The sequence below is a fragment of the Furipterus horrens genome, unplaced genomic scaffold, assembly GCF_987537825.1.
Source record: "Furipterus horrens unplaced genomic scaffold, mFurHor1.1.pri manual_scaffold_9, whole genome shotgun sequence".
Lineage (NCBI taxonomy): Eukaryota > Metazoa > Chordata > Mammalia > Chiroptera > Furipteridae > Furipterus > Furipterus horrens.
Genome location: NW_028327179.1, coordinates 21,511,235 through 21,539,211, shown reverse-complemented (window position 1 = coordinate 21,539,211; position 27,977 = coordinate 21,511,235). Strand labels below are relative to the sequence as shown.

At 32.3% G+C, this 27,977-nt stretch overlaps 1 protein-coding gene across 1 annotated transcript in view; it reads right to left on the bottom strand.

Annotated features, from left to right (window-relative positions):
* DGKB (diacylglycerol kinase beta) overlaps positions 1-27,977 on the bottom strand; it is a 583,788-nt gene that overhangs the window by 313,561 nt on the left and 242,250 nt on the right. The window contains exons 19-21 of the mRNA XM_090287823.1: positions 23,365-23,450; positions 20,781-20,870; positions 14,972-15,132 (exon numbers count right to left, since the gene is read on the bottom strand). Coding sequence (XP_090143949.1) covers positions 14,972-15,132; positions 20,781-20,870; positions 23,365-23,450 — 337 coding nt within the window. The remainder of the gene's footprint in view (positions 1-14,971; positions 15,133-20,780; positions 20,871-23,364; positions 23,451-27,977) is intronic.

Below are 27,977 nucleotides of genomic sequence, written 5' to 3'. Positions count from 1 at the left end.
ATTCTGATGATCATCAGCAATGAATGGGCAGATGAACTTGTTAATCAAAGTGCATAAAATGTGACACAGATTCAGCATGGCAGTCAGAGAAGAATTATAAGACTCGAGAAGGAAGTAAGAAAAAAATTTCAAGAGGAAAAAAATGTTCATGAAGGTTCAGTGCAGAAAAATGCTGAGAAATATATTGCTATTGGACTTGTGTCTTTGGACATAAGGCAGGAAATAGCCAGAGAAGTTTTATAAAAGTGGTATAGGAGAGGGTACAGATAGCAGAGCCAGTTTGTATTTGTTCAGCAAATGGATGAGGAATTGGTGGCAACTGAAAGTAATTGTTTGAGACTTCTAAATTACCTACGAAGAAAGACCTCCCTCATTAAAATGGATGTTTTTTCCCATTTTCTCTTTTCCCAAATATTTTATAGACTTTGAAGTATTATGATTTACTGCATTTTATCTTCTTCAGGCCTCAGAATTATTTGTTGATAATCAAAATGTTGTTCCTTGGGTGACAACGAAAATGTAGAAAAAAATAACTCATAAAAATATTTAAGTCTAAATCTTTTTAAAAAATTAAATAGTTCCCTGGTTGCAAAAAAACAACTAAAAATATAGAGCAATCAATTGCTTAATGAAAGAGCAATTTTTTCAATCTTTTTAATAAAATATAAACAAAATCTGTTGCAGCCTTTGTTTTAGTTTTGGTGCTGAAATAATATTATAGTATTTATTATTGTTTTTATATGTTGGATTTGTTTTGAAAAATATCCCATTATAATCTGTTTGATACCTAATACATAAATTATCATTTAGTAAAGAATTACTTCCTCATTTTTATATAATTAATTTACAAGAGTATAATGTGACCTTGTCAATAAAAGAGAAACAGTATATAATTAAAAGAAACTGATTTGAATTAACTTTGTAATGAAATTTTGTATGTAAAGTAAACTGCTTTGAGACAAAATTGTCAAGTGTTTGAGATTAGTGACCTTTTTGTGATTTACTCAAATTATGTAAATCTTTCTTGAGATAAATAACCATTTCAGAATGTCCTATGAAACAGTATCTTCCGACAAAAAATATGAATTTTACTTTCCAAGAACATTGTACACCATGATAGCATTACTGTCACTATAAGTTTCTTATTATAAAATGAGAAAAATACATTTCAAAACAATGTCACCTATGATGATAATTAGTCTTCCTTTGATTAACTTTTTCAATTTCTGAAATGTATAACCACTCTTCTTCATTTAAAAGCACATAAAAATTATTGTAGTCAGTTTAATAACAGAATTGTAGTTAGACCAGTAGAATTAGGCCAAAATAAACTTAAGTAACAAAAAGGTGGTAGCTTAAATTTATATAATATTTATAATAACAAATAAAGTAGACAAACCAGAGAAAATGAGATTTTGATTATTTTTCAGAGCCCAATAGTTTTGGCTTCAAGGGCCAAACCAAAAATCAAAAACCAAAACTCTATATTTGTAATCAGTCTGGGATCATAACTAAATTTCTAGTAAAGATATTTTCTTTGTATTTTCAGTAAAGGCATAGGAAAATGGGTAATGTAAGAAAGGACTGATGACTAAAGGCATTTTTTCTGGTAATTATTCCACTAACTTGAAATTTATGGTTATGAGAATTAAGTAGGCATATTTTTCCTACCCTGGCAAAATAAGAGGCTCTTAGTGATGGACTAAGGCTGGATAGTAAATCATAACCCTGCAAATATCTATTTGATAGGACAATTGGGCAGTAATATATATGGTGCACTAAAAGTCCACTTGTCTTTGGCAGATTTCTTTCAAACTTAGAGAGTAATTCTGCAGTGAGCAAAGACCCACGTCCAATTTCAGAAATACTAACATGGGTAAGGTTTTCACTTTCATATTGGCTTTTGCTTTTTACACAGCGTGTGATACTAATTTGTTTCTGGATGTATTCTACAAAAACTGAAGGACCTTTCCAGAAGCCTTTGAAATTCTTACTGCCTTGCTTGTTTCTGATCATAGCGCTTACTTCTGTGTTGAAGAGTGTCCAAATTGGAACTTACTGGGATGATTAACAGCTGCTACAAAATCAATACTCTATGTAGAGAAAACAGAATTGGGCTAAGATGGTCTTACATGAGCACTACCCTGTGGCTGAATATCATTTGATGTCAGCAAGCCAAGTACAATTTATGTTGGTGGAAGCATTTCCATGAATATTATCCATGGGATTTTTAGATTCGGGCTCAAAGACCTAGGGGGTGGAGAAGATAATTCATAGATTTTAATTATGCATAATTATGCATATTCTCAGTTGCAAAAATAACTGTTAGATTTAGTATGAAATGGGTTTGCTGAAATCTTTCATTCTTTTAACATTGATTATGGTTGCAACATTAATGTTATTATTACTACAATATACCTCTAGAAGTCTTAACATTTTTTCCACAAATTAAATTGAAAGGTAATACAGATGTTTGTGCATTTGGTTTTTATATTCTAATGCCCAATTACAGAAGACTGACGTAGCTTCTGGCATATGCCCTAAAAATACTTTATATTTATTTTTGTAGGGCTGGATATTTTTTACAATAACTTATTATATGCTTTACAATAACTTACTATAACATCTTTATAATAAGAAAATAAATATGCTAACAGTGAAAAAGGAAATAAATAAATTCCCTGAATAATTCCTTATTTGTACCTCTTCCAACCACATTCAAGAGAAGGTGCAAGTATGTAACGTTTCAGCTCCAATATACTGGAATTCACATTTCTTTTTGGCACAATGTTCATCTTCGTATCATCATAATATTGATCTCGGGAATTAGAGGAGGTACTCAATAAGTTTTTGTGGAATCAATTAATAAACAAACTCCTTTGAGACTAAAATACTAATCAGCATGAGGGCAATAAATAACTGTGAGAACTCAGTATTATATATTTTTATACTAAAAGAAGTACAGCATAAACCATAAGAAAAATGTAAGATGTTATTCAACAATGCCATTTATAAATATTAGTAAAAGGCCCATAGAAGGATATTTTGCTGCCCTGTTTAACTGGATCCTGCGCTAGCAATAGCTCTGTGTATCAACAATCCTCCTTCCCTGATATTGCATGTAATACCCTCATTATTGTAATATGACATGTGCTACTTCAGTGACTATGTCACAGAAAAGAAAAATAAATATATAAAGGGACTTAATTTTTCTGTGTGTGGGAGGCATCTCTCATTAATTTGAACTACACCGTTTGTGTATTGAGTACATAAACTTACTTCCTTTCCATTCTGTTAGAAAAAGTGAATGTTTTGAATAGGGAGCTATCATGGACATGGATTCTATTTTGCCTTGATGTGTGGGGCTTCCATCAGCATTTTCCAGAAATTGACTCTTCAACTCAAAGCCACAAGAACAAAAACATGGGTAATGTAAGAATCAGTATTGACACGGCAGGATCAGTATTGCTATGAATTAGGAAAGTCACAGCTATCAACAAAACCAGAAATCTGAAAGTTAGGATATGTAAAGCCTACCTCCCAAAGGGGAGATACACGAAGAGAAAGTGTTTTAAGAAGTAAAAAGAAAGAACCACATGTGAAATAGAAAAATTTACCATGATTTGGTATGGTATCGGCAGCTCAGTACAGATAACTACACTACACAGAATGTAACAAATAACGTAGAACAGAACAAAAAATATTTTTCATCCAGCAGTGAATAAAGACCCTATGCAACATGCATACTTTTAGTCACTTTCATAGTACTGTGGTCCCCCTTAGCCAGGGGGCATGCCTGAAACCATGGATAATACCGAACTATACACACACACACACACACACACACACGTTTCTTTTATACATACACACACTTACGGCTTCATCACTACTCTCTCACTTTGAGGTCGCTGTTAAATAAAATAAGAGTGACTTGGACTAAAGCACTGCAATACCAGAACAATCGATCTGATAACCCAGACAGCTACTGAGTGCCCAATGGGTGGGGAGTGGATACCTTGCACAAAGGGATGATTGCTGTCCCAGTGGCAAAATGTAAGATGGTATCATCTTACTCAGAAAAGCACTAATTTTTAAACTTATAATTTTTTTATTTCTGAAATTTCTCCTTTAACATTTTAAAATCACACTTGAAAATGAGTAACTCAGACCGTGGAAAGCAAAACCATGGATAAACGGAGACTATTTGTCTCCTACACACATCTTTTCCTTCAGAATATTTATCGCTATTTGAAATTCACTTTTTTTTTCATGTCTCACCCCCATGAAAATGTCACTTAAGAACTGAAGTTTTGTCTGTCTCAGTTTCCCAGTACTGACTTCCACCATTTAGAAGAGTGTCCAGCATGTAATGGCCACTCACATGGACAAAATAAAATTTTTGTATAAATGAATAGAAGGAAAAAACACAAGAATACAGGAGACAGAAAAACCTCACAACAGCAACTACAGATTAGTAAAAGCCTATCCACTAAAAACATTATCTAAGCAAATAAAACCACATCATCTCTCAATTCATTATTTAAAAAAATTTAAAAGAGAAAGAGATATAGAGCAGATTAAAAGTTAGCATTTAAATGAAAATTTAAGCATCATAGTAGTAAGTTTAGTAGTATTTAAATACATTTGAATAATCCTGTAAATTTTTAAAGATTATCCAGGATCCTACAACATTTTTAAAATTACATTAAGGGAGAGTTGCATTTCCCTTTTCATATCCCTGCACGTCATAAATTATATTGTTAGCATTTTGGTATATATATTTATTGACTCTTCTATGTGTTCTTAGAGACAGAGTTATATGAAACAGTTTATCTTTTATCAACATTACATCTTAATATTCATTAAGCGCTAGTGGTAGATACTGTTGTAAGAGTTTTGGGATTCCCCAACTTGATCTCCACAGTCTCTTTGAGATAGACTCTACCTTTCTCTCTCTCTCTCTCTCTCTCCCCCTCCCTCCCCCTCTTCTTCACCCCCACCTTTAATTCTCACACGCACAAAGGAGAAAAAGTGCTTACTTATGGATAATTTGCCTTTGTGATTTAACATTATAGTATTAGAAACTCTTTTCCTACTGCATATCGTGTTCAAATTGATAAACATTTAGGTTGTTCCCTACTATATGTAATTAAATATAATTGGTGCAACTCAGGTTTTTATATTATTTATTTATATAGAATGGACTCTTGGAAATGAGATGGATGCCTCAAAGGGTATTCACATTTTAAATTTTAACAGATAACATCCAATTATTCTCCAAAAGAATATTTTAATTTACAGGCCCACACACAATTATTAATATTTATATACAATATTGACATTGGATAACATCAGTCTTTTTATTTTTTAATAAAAGTAAACAATGATATCTCATTGCATAATTTTGCATTCCCTTACAAATTAATAACATGAGAAATCTTTTCATCTGGCTATTCACTCTAATTCTTTCTTATAGTCTATTTTTCTATTAGATACTTATTTATTATTAAGAATTCCATATTTTAGTTTATTAACTATGTTTATTACTTGTATTGAAAATATTTTCTTTGACTTTTAACTGTTAGCATTTGAACATAGTTTTTTAAAAATTAAAGAATGTGAAAATTAATTAAAATCTTTATCTTCATGGGTTCTATGTTTCCTATTTGCCTCAGATAGGTTTCTCTTACATAAGCAGTATACTTCTATATTTTTTCTAATATCTTACAATCGTATTACATCATTTTGCACTTTTAATCTATTAACACATGTACATGAATAAAAATATAAATTTATATTCAAATAAGTACTCAACTCTGTCACCTGACTTACCCTATACTTTGCCCTTACCCAACTATTTTAAATTTCAACATCTAGCAAATGTTTAATTCGCTGGAAGTGTACTTTTTGGTATAATCTATTAATCAGTTCCATTAATCTATTTTTGTGCCACCATATTTTGGTTACCATGACATGGTAGCATTTTGTAAATGGCAAGGAAATTGACCATTACAGAATGTTAGTTGTTTCAAAAGATTATAAAGGCATGTTTGTCCAACTGTAAAATATCATTTATCAAACAACTATCAGTAATTTTATTAGAATTCTCAAAAGAAATGGACTATATGTATAAATTAATCTGAGGTGATTTGTTTTTCATTGCAATTAAATATTCAATATAGAAACATGAGAGGACTTATTTGTCTCATGTTATAACACTGTATAAAATTATTTAGTTTACTCCACATATGCTGAGTGTATTTCTTATTAAATATGAACCTTGGTATTTATAGTTTTCTGATACTGTTAATTAAATTATATTCATGTCAAAATATTAACTAGTAATTTTATAAACCCAAGTTACAGGGCCATATTTGTCACTACATGTTAATAGCATTTTTTTAATTGATACATATTTACCTTATATGTGATCATATCACCTTCATATAATAATCTTATAGCATTTAAATATCTATATGACTTATTAAAATTTTTATTTTTTAAATTACCTTACTCTTCTAAGGGTTAAATGAAGTGGCGCTATAAAAATCCCTGTATCCTTTCTCATTTTATTTGAAATGCCTTTAGTATGACAGTATTGTTCTGATGTTAACTACTGATTTGATATTTCAAATATTTTTAAAATTTTTTCATTAGTTTTTAATTATAAAAATGGAAAACCTGTTTTTTATTTGAATTAAAGGATTTTGCTATTCTTGAAGCAAACTATTCTTGGTCAATAGGTTTTAGTACTTAAATGCAGTTAAACCTTGGTGCTCAAACTTAACTCATTCAGAACTTTTTAACAAGCAATTTGTTTGAAAACTGAATCTCTTTTGTCACCCAAGAGATGCAAGACTGATCATACAGGTTTCTGTATAAAAGGGTTGTCGGGTAGAGAATCGAGACCCAAAATTTTGTTAGGTAACCGAGACATTTTTTCCATTAACAACTTGGTCAATAACCAAATTGTTCAAGAAACAAGATGTTCAAGAACCGAGGTTTCACTGTACATTATTTGAATTTATTTGCTAATTTTATTGTTTGTAGCTGTTCATTTACATTCATGTGTGTATTTTCTTTTGGGGGTTATTCTTATGAGATATTGATACTGAGGTTACTACCTATATAAATGAATGGAAAAAATGCCATTTTAATCTATATTCTGGAATAATTTTTAAAATATGAGAATCAATTATGCTGAGAAAAATCATTTGAAATGACAACAGTTTAAGTAGCTCTGTTCCTACAATTTTACTTTTTCCTCTTGGGCTATATACTTAGAATATGGTTTCTCAAACTGTGATTCTGTAACAGCAATATTGGAATCACCTGGGAGCCTGTAAGGCTGTGAAAGCTTTGGTTCCCATCTCCAACTACTGAAAACAGAAAGCCTGGCTATGAGAATCATCAATCTGTAGCTCAACGAGCCTCTCAGGTGGTAGTGACCCATACTTAAGTTTGAGAACTACTAGCTTTCTCTTGGGCAAATTTCAGCTATATATATATAGCTGATGGAAAAACATTTCTTCTACATGATAGTTTACTGGCATAAAGATGTGAATGATAATATAATTATTTAAATATTTCCCGTAGCTGTAGTTTCATCTTCAAACTTATTACCTGTGTATTTATTTATGTTAAAAAAAAAATTCTTGGAAAGTGACGTCAGCAAGATGACAGAATAGGAGTTTTCAGCCATAAACCTTGTCAACAGAACATGGATTTTGACAACGACTCACCCATGTCAGTACCTATGTAGGAGACAGAGTCCAGCAGAGAAGTCACAGCATACGGTTGGAGCAACAAAAAATATCCGAGGATAAGACTGAAGACGGTAAGACGTCACTTTCATTTTGCATGCGTCACCCCTTCCCCAAGGTGGCACAGCTCAGTGCCAAAAGAGACCCCCTCAGCCTGAGATTTCTGCAACCAAGGAGAACGAAAGCATAGGGAGTGAGGGATTAATTTCCCAAGCCTTGCAGGATGCGCCCAAGAGCTAGCCTAGGCCAGAATAGTGCGGGCGGCTCCCACGCAGGGGAGTGGTTTAGGAGAGACTGGGAGCAGGTGGGAGAGGCTGGGACTCTCAACCCTAAAGGCTTGGCAGCTCAAGGAAGGGCGGTGCATCCTACAGACCACGCCACCAACTCCATCGGGAGCCCCGTCCACAAACTCAATTAGGCCCCTCCCCAAATGGCCCAAGAGGACGCCCAAGAGGACAGGCTCCCCATAGGCGCCCCCGTGCGTGCCCTCCTGAGTGGGCGCACAACCCTCTGCTGACCGCTCGTGCAGCAGCAGGCCCAAGTCTGCAGGGTTGGAGGAAGGCACACAGATTTAAGTATCTCAGGCACTGCCCTGGGCAAAACACACAGAAGAGATCATGCCCAGCCAGGCTTTGTAGGATCTAGAGAAGGAATACAATCTTAACCATTACTTCTCCACATTCCCCTCCTTATACAAACACACACACACCCCAAGAGGGAACAAGAGGCATGGAGTTGGTACATCCAAGGAAAAATTCTGAGAGAGCCTCAGAATCCCTAGCTGAGCTGACTAATAAGGTTTTTTTCTCTACCGAAGGCAGCAGTGACGCCTGGAGGAAGTGAGAGCTTCCTCAAGGGCAGTCTGACTGTGGCTCTGGACACAGTCCTGTAACCTGGTTCGCGTCTCTGTTAGCAATGGTCCCAGACATACCCTACCTATGATCGCAGGAGGCCCACTGATGTCCGGACTGTGGATACTGAAGCAGCCTTATAACTCAGATCGGTCCATTCAGTTAAAGTTAAAGGATTTAGGAAAAAAATGAAATATTCAAAGTTGTACATATCATTTTTATGACAGACTTTAATTCTTTGGGTAATGTCCAACTATCACATCTGATAGAAGAGCAACTACTGTACATAAATTGGACTACTTCATTTCTTTTTTTTTACATTACAGTTGTTCCATTTTCTCCCCCATTGCTCCTCCCCACCCCTCTTCCCACATTTAGTCCCCACCCTGTTGTCCATGTTCATACTTCATTTCTTGATTATAATCATGAATTCATTCAATCGCCTCTCTTAGGAAACAAGCACCGCACTTTGGCTTCCAAGACTCTTTAAGACATGGCAGCAGCCACCTCGACAACTGCCCTTTTGTCATTCACTCCCGCCATCTCTCTTTATGTTCCAGAGACACTGACCTGGCAGGTCTTGGAACACACCAAGCTTTTTTCCACCTCAAGCTTTGTACCTGCTTGGTATGTTCTTTCCATCTCTATTTGTCCGGGTCACTTATGTGTATTCCCTAGATTTTTTTCTTAAATGCCCCTTATTTATATAGGCCTTCCCTGACTGTGAGAACTAAAGTTGTTGCCTCTTATTGTAGCTCATGGTGACTTGTTTTCTTTCATGTAATTTATCATGATTTTCAAAAAATTTGTATTTGGGCATGTTGTTAATGCTTCTCTCTCCCATGAAACTCCAAGTTCTAATAGTAAGGTGATCTACCTCTTCAAGGTATTCAGTTTTTGTTTGTTTGTTTATTAAGCAAATGAATGAATAATCAACTGTTAGGAAAAACTTAATGGCATATGCGATGGCGATGCAGTGGTTACAGTTTTCTTCCTGGGATTTTTTGACATTATCTATAGTTATTTTAAAGTTCAACATCAGAAAGAAAGGCAACACAGAGCAGTTTTTAAAATTAATTTCTAAGGTCCTGCAGTTCAGGCACTATGACAATTCTCTCACCTCACCATAATGTAGGCTTAGCACTTTTACAGACTTCTCCTTATTCACTGATAGACTTCAAATAGCATGTTCCATACATGGTAAGTGCTAAATAAATCTGTTTCTATTGAAGGACCACCACTGTATAAGAGAATCTATTTTCAGATTTAATTATGATTTCAAGATCATTTCTGCTTGTTCTGGCTAAAATTGAAAAAAGTATTATAAAGAAGGAATTATTAGAAATTTTCTAGATATTTACCGATTTTCCTTTTCTTCTTGGGAAGATAGAATTCCTCTCCCAGCCAATTGATTAAGATAAGGCCAACGGGCTCTAAGTGAGCATCTTCTAGGTCTGGCCCATTAAAAAACCCACCCTGATATTCCCCTCTTTTGTCACCTGATTGTTGAATAGAAAGGGTTCTGTGTATTTGAAAGAGGGTAGAGCCACAGAAGGATGGAGCCTGGGTCACTGACTAATCAAATGGAGCACAGTCTACTCACAGTGATGACCCAGGCTATCCTGCAATGTGGGGAAGAACTTTTAGTTGTTGTCATACCATTGATTTTTGGGGTTTGTTTGGGCCTGCAGTCAACAAACTCAGATTAATACAAGGGGTATGTCATAATGTATACTATCGGCAGCCGTCCGTCTCGAGAGACGATGGTGTAGCTTCTTAAGAGTCTATCTGCACCGCCGAGAATGGCTGTGCAGTCCCACTCGGGAGTGACACGGTATCTGTCTCCTCCCGTGTTGAATCGACATCTTGCGATGACGCTGGAGTGTCCTCTCCAGTGAAGCTGAAGCTACAGAGCCTGGGCAGGGTGATATGGAGGGTCTGCTGTTGCCCATGCAGCAGACCCCCCCTCTCTTCGCAGCTGAAGGGTCCAAGGGAAAGACGGAGTCAATACAGCTTGGCTTCAGGTGCGCCGCAGGAGTTGCCGGTGTTGACTACAACGTCAAACCGCCTTAGGGACTCCGGCTCCGGATTTTCTGTCGGGGTTTACTCCCTTAGCCTTTCCCCTGAAGAGGTATGCCGCAAGGCAGCGGAGGTTTTTTGGAGTCAGAGTTTTCCTTCTCTGATGTGCCCTGACTGGAAGATTGAACCAGCGACACTTAGCTCGCAGGCCGACGCTCAATCCACTGAGCCAAACCAGCCAGGGCTATGTATACTATATGAAGATGATATTTATCTATATATTTCTATCAGAGGCTTTCTAAAAGTTTGAAGCAAGGTTCTGTATAAAGTGTAAATCACTGATAGTCAGTATATGAAAGGCAGTAGTTGAAATAATAAAAATTCTACAGATAGTGTCAAACTCTGAGACTGTATTGTAAGAAGATGGTAATGGGTTCTTAGATATCATTTCAAGTACAACTTATGTGCCATCTGAAGATTACTCACACTGGTGAGAGCAAAAATTTGAAATGTTCTCCTTATTCTTTTAGTGCTCCCACTCCACTACTTACTTACTATATATTCAGAAATATTTTGATATATATGATTCATTTTATCTCATTGTTTTTTTAGATTCACTGACTGGGGCAAAGGGATACAGGTTGCTGATTTGAAAATGGCCTTGCTGAGTGACAGACAAAGCTTGAAATTTCTATAAGGTCTATTCCTCTGATAGTGACATTTTGTGTTGAGCCTTTGTTGCTGAGACACAGACAATAATTTCAGAGAAATATGCTCTCCTCTCTTAATACCCCTACTTTCCAGGTTACTTCTATATTGAGTTTCAATATATGTGTCTCTACTTCTCCACTGCTAGCATTCTAATATGGTAAAACAATTCTCCTTCTTTCCTTTATTAAAATCAACCAACCTATTTTGTCATATATTTTTTGCAATAGGTTTTTCAAGTTTGCCATAAAATTTATCTCTAATCTTGATTAATTATAGATTAAGTGTATAGGTTATTTTGCATATTATAATAAGCTATCCTATCTAAAATTAGAAAATATCTCCATTTATTCTCAAATCTTATGTCTTTGTAGAAAGCTTTAACATTTCCTATATGTAGGTCTTGTATATTATTTCTTAATTCCTATATGCTACTAATTTGTGTTGTTTTTTATATAAATTCTTTGATTATTACTGATATAATTGAGTAGTATTGAATATTTAAGTTGATTTTCTATTCTCAACTTTACTACACTCCCATATTTAGTCCTCATATATTTTCAGTTGAGATATTACCTTTATATGTTTATGGGTGTTCTGTTTTTCACTCTTTATCATTTATTTGCAATTCTCTGTATAATATTTTTATTAAGTTAATTCTGCAATACATATGATTACCTGTTTTTAATAATCTAGTTTTTGGTTTCACTGATTTATAGCAAAACTTATAGTTTTGTTGCTATTCTTTGCTGCATTTCCTGTTTTATTTTTCTTATAGTTTTCCTTCACATTTCTTTGAGTTTTTGCTGTTTCTCCTTTTCACTATGTTGACTTTTCCATTTAATATTTCTCTTGATTTGTGTCAGGGTTTCTCAACCTCAGCACTATTGACATTTTGAGCTGTATAATTCTTTCCGGTATGACTTGTTCTATGAACACCGATTATTTAGTAGCTCCTTAGCCTCTACCCATAAATTGCCAGTAGTCATGATAATCATATATAGCTAAATATCTCTTGTGGAGGGGGAGAAATTATCCTTTTTGAAGACCACAACAGAAATTCAAAAATTAATCAAAGTTGTATAATAAATTACTCAGTGAAATTGACTTGATTTAAAGTGGAAGCAAGAAAAATTCCATGACCCAGACAGTGATCTAAAATGAAAAAGGGAAGATTAACATCAGAACTCACCTGTGTATGCAAAACTGATGAGAGCAAGCAACTAACCAGCCAACTAGCAAGAAATTGAGTAGTAGTTCTTAGAATGAGATAGCCATAATGGGCCTTGATTAATTTCTTCATATCCTTGCCTGTCTAAAAGACCATGTGCATGTATAGCTGCATAAATGTTCAGGAAAGACAATAAAGGGCCCTTGTTATTTACAGATCTTTGGTTAAATGAGAGGACTTGTGCATGAACAGAAGAGACAAAAGAAGGGCCATCAGATATTAAAAGCTGAATTAGGTTAATAACTGCCTGAAGATTGTATGTGCTTCCCAATGAACGCACAGATCCAATGGCCAAATGATAAAGACTTACTGTCTCTAGGTTTATACACACAAACTCTGGTCAATAATACTGAAACAGAGCTGATCCCTGGGGAGGCAGGATTAAAATAAAAACAAGAATTCAACAACAACAACAATAACAAAGAACAAAAATCTGAGGCATCTGTATCCATGCAGCGCAGGAAGAAAGGCTCTACATAAATAGTGCAGGCACATCATTAAACAAACACAGGAACAATTATAACCTCAATGGGAGGATCCCAATCCAGAGTTGCATAATATCTCATATAAAATAAAATCTCTAGTTTCCAACAAAAATTTTCTGACATTCAGAAAAATAGCAAAGTGTGATGAGTGCTTTGGAAAAAAACAATATCACTGATGGGGCCCAAATGCTATAAAATTCTATGATGGTCTCCAGACACTGGACCTACCAGATAAAGACCAAAAGAACTAAAGTAAACCATATTTAAGGAATACAGAAAAACATAACAATAATTAATGACTCTTCAAACAGAAAAGATATCCTAAAGATATAGAAGTTACAAAAAGAATCAAATGAATATTCTGGACTCAAAAAAGTACAATAACCAAAACAAAAAATTCACTAAAAGGACTCAGAGTGAGATTATTTATAATATCCAAGGACTAGAAACACTTCGAATGTTCATCAACTGGTAAACGGATAAACCATATGTGATATACCCATACAATGGGATAATACTCAGCATTAAACAGGAATACAGTATTCATGCAGTTCATATCAGCAAACCTCAAAAATGTAAAGTGAAAGATGTCAGATGCAAAATACTATATATTGTATATTTATTCTGTATAAAATATCCATATAAGGCAAGTCTTAGAGGAAGAAAGAATGGTTATTGTTTTGAACTGGGGAAAGGAACCAGAATTGCCTATAAATAAGGATAAAAAGCCTTGTTTTAATGATAAAAATTATCTAAAATTGGATAATTTATTGAAAATAATTAAAAGGTTTACTTAAAATGAATAGATTGGGTTTTAAAATATATTCCAATAAAGCTATTAAAAATATTTTTTCATATTGATACCAAATATAAAGAGTAGAATATTTATAGATCAAAATGCATTACATTCTTCTCACATATAGTAAGAATCATTATAGTACTAGCAATGGTTGTATATTTAGTCTTTATTAATCATCATTTGAGACTTATAAAATGTATAATCACATTATTTATAACTACAAGAAAGAAACTAATAACCATCATAAAACAGATAAATTATGGACACTCAGAAAAATTATATTTGCTAAAGAACTCTTACCTGGGTAGCTTTACTCCTAGGTTCACAAATTCAACTGATGCTTTTTACAGTCTATTAGTGATGTGTGTATGTGCATGCACATGACATAGATACTATGGGTACTGAGTGGCATATCAAATGGAATGGAATGCTGTAACCAATATATATTATAGACTTCATTATTGTTTCATACATACACACACAAATATATACACATATACGCATGTACACACATATATGCATGTACACACATATATATGTATACGTATATATAAAATAACTTTTACATTCTTTAAGGATTAAAATTTCAACAACTCTTTAATTGTCAAATGACATTTTACTTTCAGTATAAGATTTTTAAGAAATAAGAATTTGTCTTTTATCTTAATAAACACTTGAGAATAGTAGCAACATGTTTTTAGACTTAACCATAAATTTAAACATAGTCTATAGTAAGTAATGATGCTATTATAATATAGATCTGAAATTAAGGTGAAATTTGAAGCACTGTTTTCACATTTTCACTAACGTAGAACTTTACCTTCTACTCTAAAACTTATAACTAAAACCTGATTATAAATCATTCTAATCTACATTTTAGTAAAACAAATGGTCACACCAATTGCAAAATTAGTTTCTTTGTTTAACACATGAAACATTATGTATTGCTGTACTCTAACTTTAAATAAATTCATAAGCTTTATCATTGCCCATTAGAAGAGGTGTTTTGCTGACAGTAACATAAAATAAATGATTTATAATCAGTAGATCTTCATAGTGTACAGACAGTAATTATCCAGGACTGGTAAAAAAGAACATTTAGTGGAAAATCTTACCACGCCAATGGAAAAGTAATTATTGATTATACTGTAAGGCACTGGGTCTCCCTTCTCATCTTTGTCGTTAGGTATGACTTCAAACATCCACCTATCCAACATGATTTCTGTGCTGTTTTCAATGTCTTTCAGGATTTTCATCAGATTTTCACCTTCATAACCTAATAAAAAACAAACAAAAAACATTATCTTGAAACAAAGATTCAAAGGCTGCATTTATATGTGTTTCAGTTTGTATTTGAGTGTGTATCATTATTCAGTTAAATAATGCATTTTTAAAGTAAATTATAATATAAAGAGAATCAATTATAATCTTACTTTACTTATATCAACATTTTATTTTTAGCTTTAATTTGCAACTCATATTCTTGTCCTGTGGTCCAAATTTTCAGAGTAGTCAACTGCCAAATGCACATCCCCACTTAATTCCCCCACAAAACTTAATATCAATGCATTCAAAATGAAATTAACTATCAGCTTCCATAACTTTTTCTGCGAACTCTCTCTGAAAGGCAACACCCTCCACCCAGTTGTTGAGGTAAGAATCCTGGAAGCGTTCTAGACTTGTCTCTTTCCATCAATCCCTTATCCTTACTCTTTCCCTCTAGATTTACACAGCTACTTTCAATTTAAATAGAAAGCCCTTCTCTTTTTAACTTGGTGCCATATCATCTCTTATTCTGTATACCCATGGGATCCCCTTCTTTTTGGCTGGCTTGCTTCAATTCCCTCTGCAATTTTGTGATTTGGTAACACTTAACTCAGGAAGACACCCTCTCAAAATAATGGATCCTATGCAGTCTCACAACAATAGTTTCAAAACTAGCCCCACCTTAGTACACAGCATAGAGTTATTTGCATCTTTCTGACTACCCGTTCTTTTTACCAGGTCTGCCCTAGAGTAAATGTTCAGTAAATCCATTTTTTAATGAATCTACTACAGATAGTCAACATGGCCTGAAAGGTGTTTTTCAAATATTATATTTTCTTTTAAAAGTATCTACAGGTATATAACATTATAGTTTAAACTGTAGCCTAACCCTGGATGTACTACTTTCCTAATCATTTGCCTTTAACCCCTCTTAGTAGTCCTCTCCTCTTTAAAATTTAGGTTTGTTGTGAGAATTAAATGTAAAAAAAAATTAAGAAAGTACATAAAATGCCTTAGTACATGAGGCATAAGAATAGGAAGTTTTAAACTATATAAAAATACTGATGAGAATAATATCAGAATTTCAAATATTGTACTAAGTTAGATAATACATTCTCTAATTCTACACATACACATAGGTATTCCTGAGATGATATTTTGAGTTGGAACAATATTTCTTTCCATCAATTTTCTCCTGTGTCAAACTTTGGTTTTCATTTTAATAATTTTTTTGCTGAACAAGTAAATGCCAGAGGCTGAGTGCTCATTAGATATGTCAGCACATATAACATTGGGAAAACTAATTGTGTTAAAAGAAAACATAATCAGTAAGGTAATATGCCAAAATTCTTTAATGATGAATGAATCAGATATATGGTATATTTGTTCAATTTACTATTAGAGGACCAAGGTATCCAGAAACTAACAATACCTCTTTTGGAGCCCACCTTCCTTGTTATTATATACAAGTTTAAAAAATAATTATGCAATATTTAACACATATGACAAAATGTACAACAAAAGATTATTACACAGATATATTAAAAGTATAAAGTGTTATTTTAATAGATGCCATACCACATTTATAGCATAATTAAAAAACTATAAACATACATAATAATAGGAACATAATTGTTTCAATGAAAAAACATTGAACTGTTTAAACCACAAGACAATGCTAACTAAACTTACTTATATTTCAGATGTTTCTTAATGGTTCATCCTTTATTCTCTTATTTTTTTTTTTTATTTTTTAACAGAATAAGTAATGGCTTTCCAAATGAATTATGTGTATATATTTCCCTATTGAATTGAATAATAACCAGTTAAATATATTCACCTGTTTTCTAAACTCTACCTTATTAAAAAATATGTATGATAGTTTCCAGATATAAGTGAATTTATATGTATATACACATATAATATAGTACAGCAAAATAAACTATGAGAGTATAGTACAATATACATACGTATAAATATATACATACATACTCAGAGATATGAGTAAATAAAAATGCTTAACATCAAATATTGTTTGTCCTCAGCTACATTTCAAGTTAATTATAGCAAAGTTCAATATAACACCAGAAAAATGTGTCACCAGTAACTGACCAGCAGGGAATATATTAGAATTGGATTGAGTGAAAATTATTACCAAAGCTAGATTCTACTATGCTCAATCAACTTAAAATCCTTACAACTATATTAATTCTCAAAGCTTTTATGGCTATATATGAAAAATGCTAGCATAAATTCAGCCTTATAGGCAAGTACAAATGTGAAGAGATAGGCAGTAAATAAGCCTGTTTTGAGAATGAGATCTACATTTCAGAACTAAGTCACAAGGGTGAAAATTTTCAAACTACAATCCCCAATTTAACATAGATCTAAACCCTACTTTTTTGTATATCTATCTATGCCTGAGATTGTTAAATAATGATCTATAACTAAAAATAGGATTCCTGGACTCAAGAAGAACATATTTTAAAAATAAGAAGACAAACTCGCTAACTATGCAAGCAAATGCTTATTTCCAGAAAAAAAATAATGCTATTTTGCTTCCCTTATTTTTATTTAAAGCCTATAATAACTCTAGGCTAAGAAATAAAATAAAACCATAATTAATATTTATTTTTATTTAATATTATAGTTTTATAACAATGACTGAACTTATTTAAAAAGTCAAAGAAATTTTTACAAATAAAAATCATATAAAGAAAAGCAAAAACAAGTATTTATATGTGTGATCCACCCAAAACAGCCTCTTTCTACCTAACTTTTTACAAAATGTTTTTTGCATCAATATTTATATTTTCATTGGACTAATTATTGCCATAAAATTGCAAAGATAAAGTAAATTGCATATTTTCCAAATGCTGTAGAATATCCTATGTTCTTTCAAGTATTACATTTCACAAAATGTGAAAATATATTATTGAAAAAAATAAGCTTCAAGTCAATATATTCCATTGATCTTAAGAGAATCAAATGGCTATTGGTTGAATAATGTACCTTTCTTTTCTGAATGTTAAGTATAATAATAATTACATAAAGTAATAAGCACAGACAGAGGTCAAACAATTGAATAGTGCAGTGTAAGAACCTGTGAGCCAGGCGCTATAATTTTCTTCAAATTCTGATGAGAAATCTGAAGCACATACTTGTTAAGCAACTTGCTCAGTTACACCCCTGGCAAGAAATAATCTCCCCCCAGTGCATGATTTTTTATAAGTAAACTCTCGCGAATGGTATTTGTTTTCTTCATTGCTCAACTCTCAGCCATTTTTACTGCCTCATTTTCCCTGCAGCCCCAATTTAACCCACTGGCAAGTTCTATCAATTCGTCCTGACAATGTGATTCTAGTTTGTCTACTGGTCTCATTTATATTACCACCACACTCGTCCAATCCTTATATTCTTTAATTATGAAAACTGGACATCTCTTACTTGGAAAACCATAATTCTCCACGGTTTCTTTACCGTTAATTTTACATCCCCTAATGAACCTACTTTTGAAAACAAATGTGATTGTGTCACTCTGCTTTGGTTACCTTTTCAAAGGTTTGTTGTGCTTCGAGTTCAATCAAATAAAATTATTGCCATAACTACCAAGCCCCTGTATTATCTCCTTAGTCTCATATTTACCATCCACCTCGATCCACACCTATCAACCACTCTGGGACAGCTGTGAGAGTCACATCAGCTTTCATTTGGTCCTTTCAATGCAGAAGCTATTTCTTCCTCCTTATATTTTCAATCCAGCTTAAATGTTACTTCATCAGAGAGGCCTTCTGGACATCTAACAAAAAAGTTTCCCTCATGTTTTTTCTCTAAAAATACACTCTGTTTGTTTCTTTCATAGCCTTGACCTTATTTTGTAACTACATATTTCAGTATTCATTGATTTATTGCCAGTGTACTCAATGAAAATGGAACCTCCCAAAGGGTAGGAGCCACTTCTTTATTTTCTCACTTTATATTTAGCACCTAGAACGGTGCCAACACATTCTAAGAACTCACAGAGAGTTCACCATTAATATATACGTTGATGTATACTACAGTTCGTGAGTCTTTGGCCCTGATAATATCTTTAAAACAGTTTTAGAAGAAAAGCATTAACAAATGATAAAAATGGAACTTATACATCAATTTTGAGACTTAAGCTATTTATTAGTTTATAATCAAAAACAAAATTATTAAGTTTTGAATATAAAAATAATTTGCAGAGGAACACAACCAGAAGCCCTATGCATAATTTCTTTCCTTTTTGTCAATATACATATATAAGCACTGGCAAATACAGTAATCTCATAAGAAATGGTTCATTCTGTCTATCTACTTCTCTTCCTATCATCTCTTTATCTTTAGGTTGTATGAGATTGACCTTAATATTTTATAATACTATTTTACTAAATTATATCCATAATGAAAATCACAAATAGATCATAGGATAAGTTTTTAACGTAGTCTCCAACTGTCTGTCATTTACGCATATACATATTTACAACTTAGATTTCACCAGTTGGCCAGACACTCATGGAAAAATTCTTCTCAGATTTTGTGGTAAATCACTTACTTAGAGAGTTTGTTTAAAAAGAAAATCATCTGCCCAGTTCTCAACCCCAGAGATTTCTATTCAGCATGTTTGAGGTGAGGACAGGTCACTATATTTTTAACAAGATCCTCAGGGGCTTCTGATTCACACTGTCTTAGTAGACACTTTTCAAACATCTCTAAGGTAGTTTAGATGCTAAAAATATTTAGGACTCAATTCTTCCTGCTTTAGCAAAATCTGGCTTTCTTTACTTCGGTATCTTCGTTTAAGTATAGCTGATTAATGACACTTCAAAAGATTTTAATAACTCATTTTGAAATATTCTTCCCTTATTCCCACTATTCCATATACAATATTTTACCTTGATATCCTTGAGTATGTCAAGTGGCTACCTACCTCTGTCCCTTTCAATATGATGTTCACTTTGACTATAAAGTCCACTCCCCAGTCTACATGGTTCTGTCATCCCTCCATTACTATTCTCACCATGTCATCTTGTCATTGCAATCATGAGGCCTTTCATTATGTTTGTTACCTGTTTACTTGTTAGTAGGAAGTCTCATGATTTACTTAAGACTTTAGGCGCCCTAGAATTTAAGATCCTTTTGCATGCAGCCTTTACTTTCTATTCTTAACCCTGTATTCCAAGTGCAGAACACATGGCCTAGTGCAAAGTGGGTTTCAAAACATGTGTTCATTACCGGACAAGTCATTCATAAGCCTTTACATTTTTCCCTTAGATAATTGTTTTAACAAACAACTCAGAAATTTGAAATCTGAACATTACTTTAGAGTTAACCATGCTTATCTCATCTCTTACATTAGAAACCCTAATACCAGACAGGTCTGGAAGTCTGCCCACCCCATGACATCTACAATTTGTATCACTTTAAAGTTCAATACTCACAGTCTCACTCTTAGTCCCCTAGTTGTTTCTCTAACCCAGACTATTGTTCAGAATAATATACTATATATCTGACAGCAATTATATTTGGTAAAGTCACATGGCAGTTGTAAATAAATTATGGATTTATGGAGGGGTGTGTGGCCTGTACTATATTTATATATTAATGAGATTTTCATTGTTGTTAAAGCTCTTTTACCTCCTCCCCATCGCAGGCATCTTGCTAGATCATTGCCGGTCCCAAGAGGCAGAATGGCAACTGGAGGATGCTTGACTACATTAGCCTTTTCTGTGAAATTGAAAAAGAAAAACAAAATAAAATTTTGATTACAGATAGGTATCAGTAAAAATAAAAAATGCTGGCATAATATGAAAGCATTCCAACTAGACACCTATAAACAGAAAATATTATATTTTATAGGTATATACAGTTATAAATTATGATTACTCTCTATTCATTTGTAGCAATTTATAAAACACAAATAATATTATTGACAAAGTCACAGGAATTTTCAAGTCTCATGCATGAGAAAGCCTTGTTAATATTCTAGCCCATTTAAAAATTGTGGTTTAAGTTGGTTTTAAGTCCACTGAAATAAGTCAGACAGAGAAAAACAAATACTACATGATTTCACTTATATGTGGAACCTAATGAACAAAACAGACTAACAAAACAGAAACAGACATAGATATAGAGAACAGACTAAGAGCTGGCAGAGGGGAAAGGCTTTGGGGAGATGAGTGAAAAAATTAAAGGATTAAGAAGTACAAACTGATAATTACAAAACAGTCACAGAGATGTAAAGTATAGCATAGGGGATGAAGTCAATAATATTGTAATAACTATGGATGGTGTGAGGGGGGTACTAGAATTATTGGGGTGATCGCTTCATAAATTGTATGAACGTCTAATGACTGTGCTGTACACCTGAAACTAATATAAAACAATACTGAATGTCAGCTGCAATTGAAAAATTTAATAGAAGATTTCAATCTTAAAAAAGAAATTGTCAGGGGAATAGGTAGACATAGCATAGGAATATGCAGACAAGAGAACCACCAGAGTTCCCATATAAAGACCTTTTGCAATATCAACTCTAAATACATTTCACTTCAAGGAATCAAATAGTTTTAAAACAGTTGAATTCTAAAAGCTAGTAAAGTGCAAACAATGTCCTTGTGTTGTTCCCACACGCTGGTGCGGCTTTACGTCAGAGGAAATGACATATATCCATGAGATCAGCAGGTTTTCTTTGAGATTCTACTTTACATAAAACAGCTCTTTGAGTTAAGGGCAGGAAAGATCTCTGTCACTGTCTGAATTGTTACATGCCATGAATAAATCTCATAACCATATATTACTTTATTTTTTTCTCTTAACTGCTCAAAGTCAGTACATGTTTGCGTTTAAAAATAAAGCAGATGTAGATTATTTAGGGATGCACCACAATTGATAGCCAAGACTTACATTTTGGGGGCTAAAACAAACCAATAATATCTTAATGTTTACACTCTAAAATTCTCATAACTCCTCAGAAACTGGTCAAGCAACTCTTTAACTTTTATGATGATTGACTTCTGATTTTCTCCTTAAGTATTGACATATTAATACTATATACATCTTTTACTGTAAGGCCAGATAGCACTATTTTTTAAGGTTTCTCTCTTTCTTTTTTTAATGTTAGTAAAGATGTTGTATGTTTACCAAAAGTGTACTGACAACTTGTATTTATTTTTAATTTCAGTATTTCAACATGTATGAAAAGACAGAACATTCTCACCTGCATTGATTATATAAAGTTTGCTTTAATTTATAGATAGTAAAATTTATTTTAAATCAGTTATTTCCTTTTAGTGAAAAGGCCTGTTTTTAAAAAAGAATTGGTCATGCAGTGACTGAAATGAGAAATAAGAACTGAATATTTGTATTGGATTTATCTCCCCATAAAGGCTAATATATGATTTATTTTAGTGAGTAGTAATCAGTTCTAATAGCTGTCTATTAAAAAACATAATTTTTCTAATTATATCAAGCTTATCTTATGATTTCTGTCTACCTTTTATCTTCAGTTATGCACCTGTTTTGTTTGCTATAAAAATCAAGCTTTTAAAATTTGAATAGAGAAGCAATAGAAAATAAGATGGAAGTGTGGATTCTAATCCCAGTTCTGTCAATTCATAGCCACAAGACTTTGTTCAAGTTTTTAACTTCTTCAAGAATTAAATATCTTATCTCAAAAATGAGATTATTGAAACTATATTATAGAGTTGTTAGAAATAAGATGATTGGAATAAAATTTTTAGCACAAGGTATATTAGATAGTAATGATAAAAAAATTAGCTATAATTATGATAATAATGATCTATGATGGCGACATGAATATATACAATGGGTCAAGTTCTGAGGCTCGATGCTTAAACCAAGTAAGTACATCTATTTGACAGACTTGATAGCAAGTACTAAAATTCTCTTTGGCTCCCTCTCTAAGGCAAAGAAACAAATGGAGCCTGATTTACAAATAACTGTGAGGGGTTAGTAAATTCCGTGAAAAGTGGATGAGAAAGGAAGGATTCCAGATCCTTTAAATTAGTCTGTGAGTTAAAAATTTTAAATACAGAAGAGTAAAATAAACTAGTAAATGGTGTGCAAACATGCTGAATATCCAATTATATCACTGAAACATCCCAACATATCAATGCATGTATAAAATAAATAAATAAAACACACAGAATTTAAGGTTACCACTCTCACCCCAGCCACGTTAAATATGTGTCTTCATTACCTATGCAGTCCAAAATCCACCCCACGGTTCCATCTCCACCGCACGCCAACACTCTGAAGTCAGAAACATCACGGAAAAAGTTTAACCTGAAAATAAGCACATGATTGATATCTCAAAATTAGGACTTTTTTACGTTCTTTAGTTCACATTATTTGAATTTCACCTAATAGAAGTATTTTTATTTTGTGAAAACTATAAAGTCTCAGTGATTTTATTGAAAACAATATTAAATTATTACCTAGAATATAATTCTAAAAGTATCAGCATATCTTAATTTAAACATTTTAATTATATACACTAGATTCTATATTTTATTTTTTTATCAACTCAAAAAATTTATAAATTATAATAATTTTATTAAGATATTCCTCCAGGTGTAATCTGCAGTTCACATAATCCAAAGCAACATATGATACAGTATTTCATTTCATAGTGTTTATGAAACAAAAATTCTTTTTGAATAATTATATACATGTGATTATTTTGTCAATAAATATGTCTTTGTGAGGATTCCGCCTCCCTAATTACTGGGAGAAATTGAACAGGCTGCTTTTCTAGCCAACTATTTCAGTGTTTCCTTCTGATTTACAATCTGCAAATAGGAGGCAAGTGTCCCCCTGTCTGTTGGCCTGGCCCCCCATGTTTAGTTTCCAGGAACACTCAAGCCTTATTGCTGGGTCAGTTGTAACAAATGCCCACTGCTTCCACTGTTCCTGCATGCAGCATGCATATTAATGCAACCTACTTTGGGGAAGTCACAAAGGCAAGTACTGCAGGCAGTTATATAATCATACCTGCCTATTTTCTTGTAATAAAAGAATTGAAATGGGTCATAAATGTTTGGAATGTGTCTCTTTACCTTCTTTACCCCAGAGATAACTGCTGGAAATAATATAATATACAATTATCCAAGGTGTTTCTGTATATATTTATATATATATGAATGTACACATAAATTTTATTTTACACTTATTTTTAACATGAATGAAATTATGCTATATATCCTGTTAACTTATTTGTTAAAACTTTCTTCTAAGACATGTTTCTGTGTCAGCACAGTGTTGCATCGTAATTTATACTAAGAGATTGTATTACCTAAATTGTATATGCCATGACAAATCGTTTTTCTTCATTTAGTTTTAAACTATCTATACCATTTCAGTATTTTTTTAAAAAAGTATTGTATTTAATATCATTTCAAGTACATTCATATGAAAAGGTGCATGTTTTGAAGGCTAATCTTCTAGACAGGAAAAGTTCCACCGTACCATCATATTACCCTTTAAATGGTTCCTATTGTAGAAGATGTAAGTGTTCATTTCTTGCAACTCAAAAACGTGACATAAAAAACTTTATGACATTTCCTCAATAATGATGGAAAACAGTGTCTTGCTATTATTGCAAAATCACACATCCCTATTTACTAGTGGGTTGAGTATATATTTTTAGGTTTAATAGATGTGTCACCTCTTTTGTGAACTTTATCTGCGAAGTCTTGCCCCTTTTCCATTTAGTTCCCTTGCATTATCTTATAAACTCTTTACATATTAAGAATGATATTTTCACTTAAATTAGCATCAATAGAAAAAACATTCTGTTAAAAGTAATACAAATAGCTCATAAATAAAATAGAAATGTATAAAACTTAACTAAAACCTGTCTAATAAGAACCATGAATATGTAGAACATGAAACTTTCATATATTTCCTTATGTAATACCTGTGAATATTTAATTTTTGTTAGATATGTTGCCATATTTTCTCCCAGTCTAGTACCAATTGGTTTGCTCATATTATGTTATATATATTATTTATAATATAAATATCTATATAATATATATTATAAACACCAATTTTGTACCCCAAGAGCAGAACATTTCAGATAACATATTTACCTCTATTAGTTTTTTGAATTACAGATTATTGTGTGTATGCTCTACACAACATTTTGATTACATTTTTTTCATTAAGCATTGTTACTAAAATTTATTCATGTGTAAAATGAAGTTCTTTCCATGTGTAATTCAAATTATTTGATTTCTGCTATTAAATGACACATGAATATGCTTTTTCAATCTATGTCAATGGACATTTGGAGTTGTCATCTCCATGTTCTTAAAAATAACTGCATTGTTGGACAAGTTTTCTAGCGGCCATGGGCAATGGCTACTTTCAGAGTAGAATTTACTTACATGCGACTTTTGTTTCCCAAAGCAGCTGTACCGATGCATATTATTCCTTAGCAATGTGGTTAAGATATTGCAGACCCTATACTCTCTAACACTTGTAATATCACACTTCACACTTTCCTGTGTTTCCTCTTTTGTGAAATTCCTGCTTGTGTCTTTTTTTTCTCTACTTTTTTTTCTTATTGATTTGTAAAAATTCTTTATTTGTTGTTAATTTTAATCCACTTTTGAAAATATCTTCTAAAAGTTGAAAGTTTTATTATGTTTCAATTAATATGTATTTTAATGAAAAACATTTAGTTTTATTATACTCAAATAAATCAAGTTTTTTAAATGGCTAGCATTTTAGTCTGTTTTGTGCAAGAAAACTAGTTACTCAAAGGTCAGAAAAAATTCATATTACTTTCTTTTAAAACTTCAATTTTACTTTTAACAGAAATTGTATGTGGTGGTGTGAAATAGGAAATACAGTATATTATCATATACTGATATATAAATACATATAAAAATAATCAACTATAATCCCTATCTCACACCACCACATAAAATCATATAATGTATATTCCATTGCATATGTTATATAAAATATCATATATATATATAATATTTACAAAATTCTATTGTGATATTATGAGGTATGGATCCATTTATTCTCTTCCCCTCTGCCTTCTGCTCACTTTTTCTCCAGTATCCTCTTTCTTCCTCACTTTCTTCCTTCCATTTTGATGTTGTGTATAAATTTTTAACCCATTTATTCATTGGTGGATAATTCAACTTTCTACCATGCAAGCTCCATCATGAGTCAAGTCTCCATATATGAGTACACTTCTATTTGGATTGTCTATTCTATTGTATTCATGAATTTGTCCAACTCTGTACTAGTATCACAACCTTATAATTACTATAGCTATATATTAAGTCTATAGCTTATAGACCATGGAAAATCTAAGATATTATTCATTGTTTGCTTTTTTATATGCATTTTAAAATTAACTTATATTTCATACCTAGTTGCAAATTTGATCCTAGGTCTGGGTGCATACAACAAGGCAAACCATTCTCTCCCTCTCCCTCCCTCTCTCTTTCTCTCTTTCTCTCTCTCTCTCTCTCTCCCTTCTCTCCAAACGCAATGGGGGAAAAAAAGGCCCTTGGGTGAAGATAAAAGAAAAAGAAAAATAAAGAAAATTAGGAAGTCTTTATTTGTACCTGACAATTGTATTTTTAAAAGCATGACATGAAAACTATTTTAAGAAAGAAGAGAAACTGAGGTACAGATTCCATAACCTTGGAAAATGTCTTATAATCTGATGTCTTAAATGGTAATATGTAGGAATTTTTTTGTTCTAATCTCATATTTTGCCATCTTAGGAAAATAAAGAATACTGCTATATAATTTGGATGTATTACTTAGAAATGAAATTGAATATATAAAAAATAATTTATGGGTATTAATACACATACAATACAGTATATATTATAAAATTATATTTCTTGATACTTAAAAGAAATTTCATAATTTCATTAGTATAGTAAAATACTTCTATAAAGATCTTACTTTAAATATAAGTATTAATTTATCCTAATACATGGGAAATAGTAATTATTTAGGATGTTTTAAGTATATATAAATATAAATTAATGTTTAAGGGCCACGTAACTAGAGAACATAAAACAATTTTCTTTCTTTCTTTCTTTTTTTGGTTATTTTCTCTCGTTTATAAATGTAAAAGTTTTCTTCATTAGGTTAGAAAGGATTTACCAAGTCAGTATTTACATATGCTATTTAGTACTGCAAATATGCAGTCACGTATATGGTCATGTACATATGTCTCTATCCCTCAAAGTACTAATGCATATGCATCTATTATGTCTAGTGATATATGTATATATGTAAATATATAACTAAAATATTTCTTTTAAGGTTGACGGTTACATGACTACCAATAGGTTTTGAAGAAAATAATTAAGTATAATATATGATAAAGTGTTTTAAACTTACCATAATTACACAGATTCCCTGATCTTTCAAAGAAGCTAACTTAAAACTCATTCCTAACACATCTGACTGAAAAGCACAGAGATACTGATTGTGGTCCAAAGTACAGTCTAAAATAAACCCCTAAGATATAGCAGCAGAACTGACTGGGTTGCATGGATCTGTTTGGCAAATCTATACAGATCTATTCTGTCATCCAAATGCTTGTATTATTAAAAATTTGGATGCATTTTTATTTTATATGCATTAATCACTCTATCCAATTAAATTTAGAAAGTGAAATAAGAAGGTTTTATGAGTCAGGAAGTTACTCTAGGAGTCCATAAAGAAAAAAAATGTTACTTTGTATTATTTTGGATACAAAAGAATACAAAGAATAGTGATAAATACAAAATAATAGCTCTATGTGCCTAAGAAAGATCCAATTCA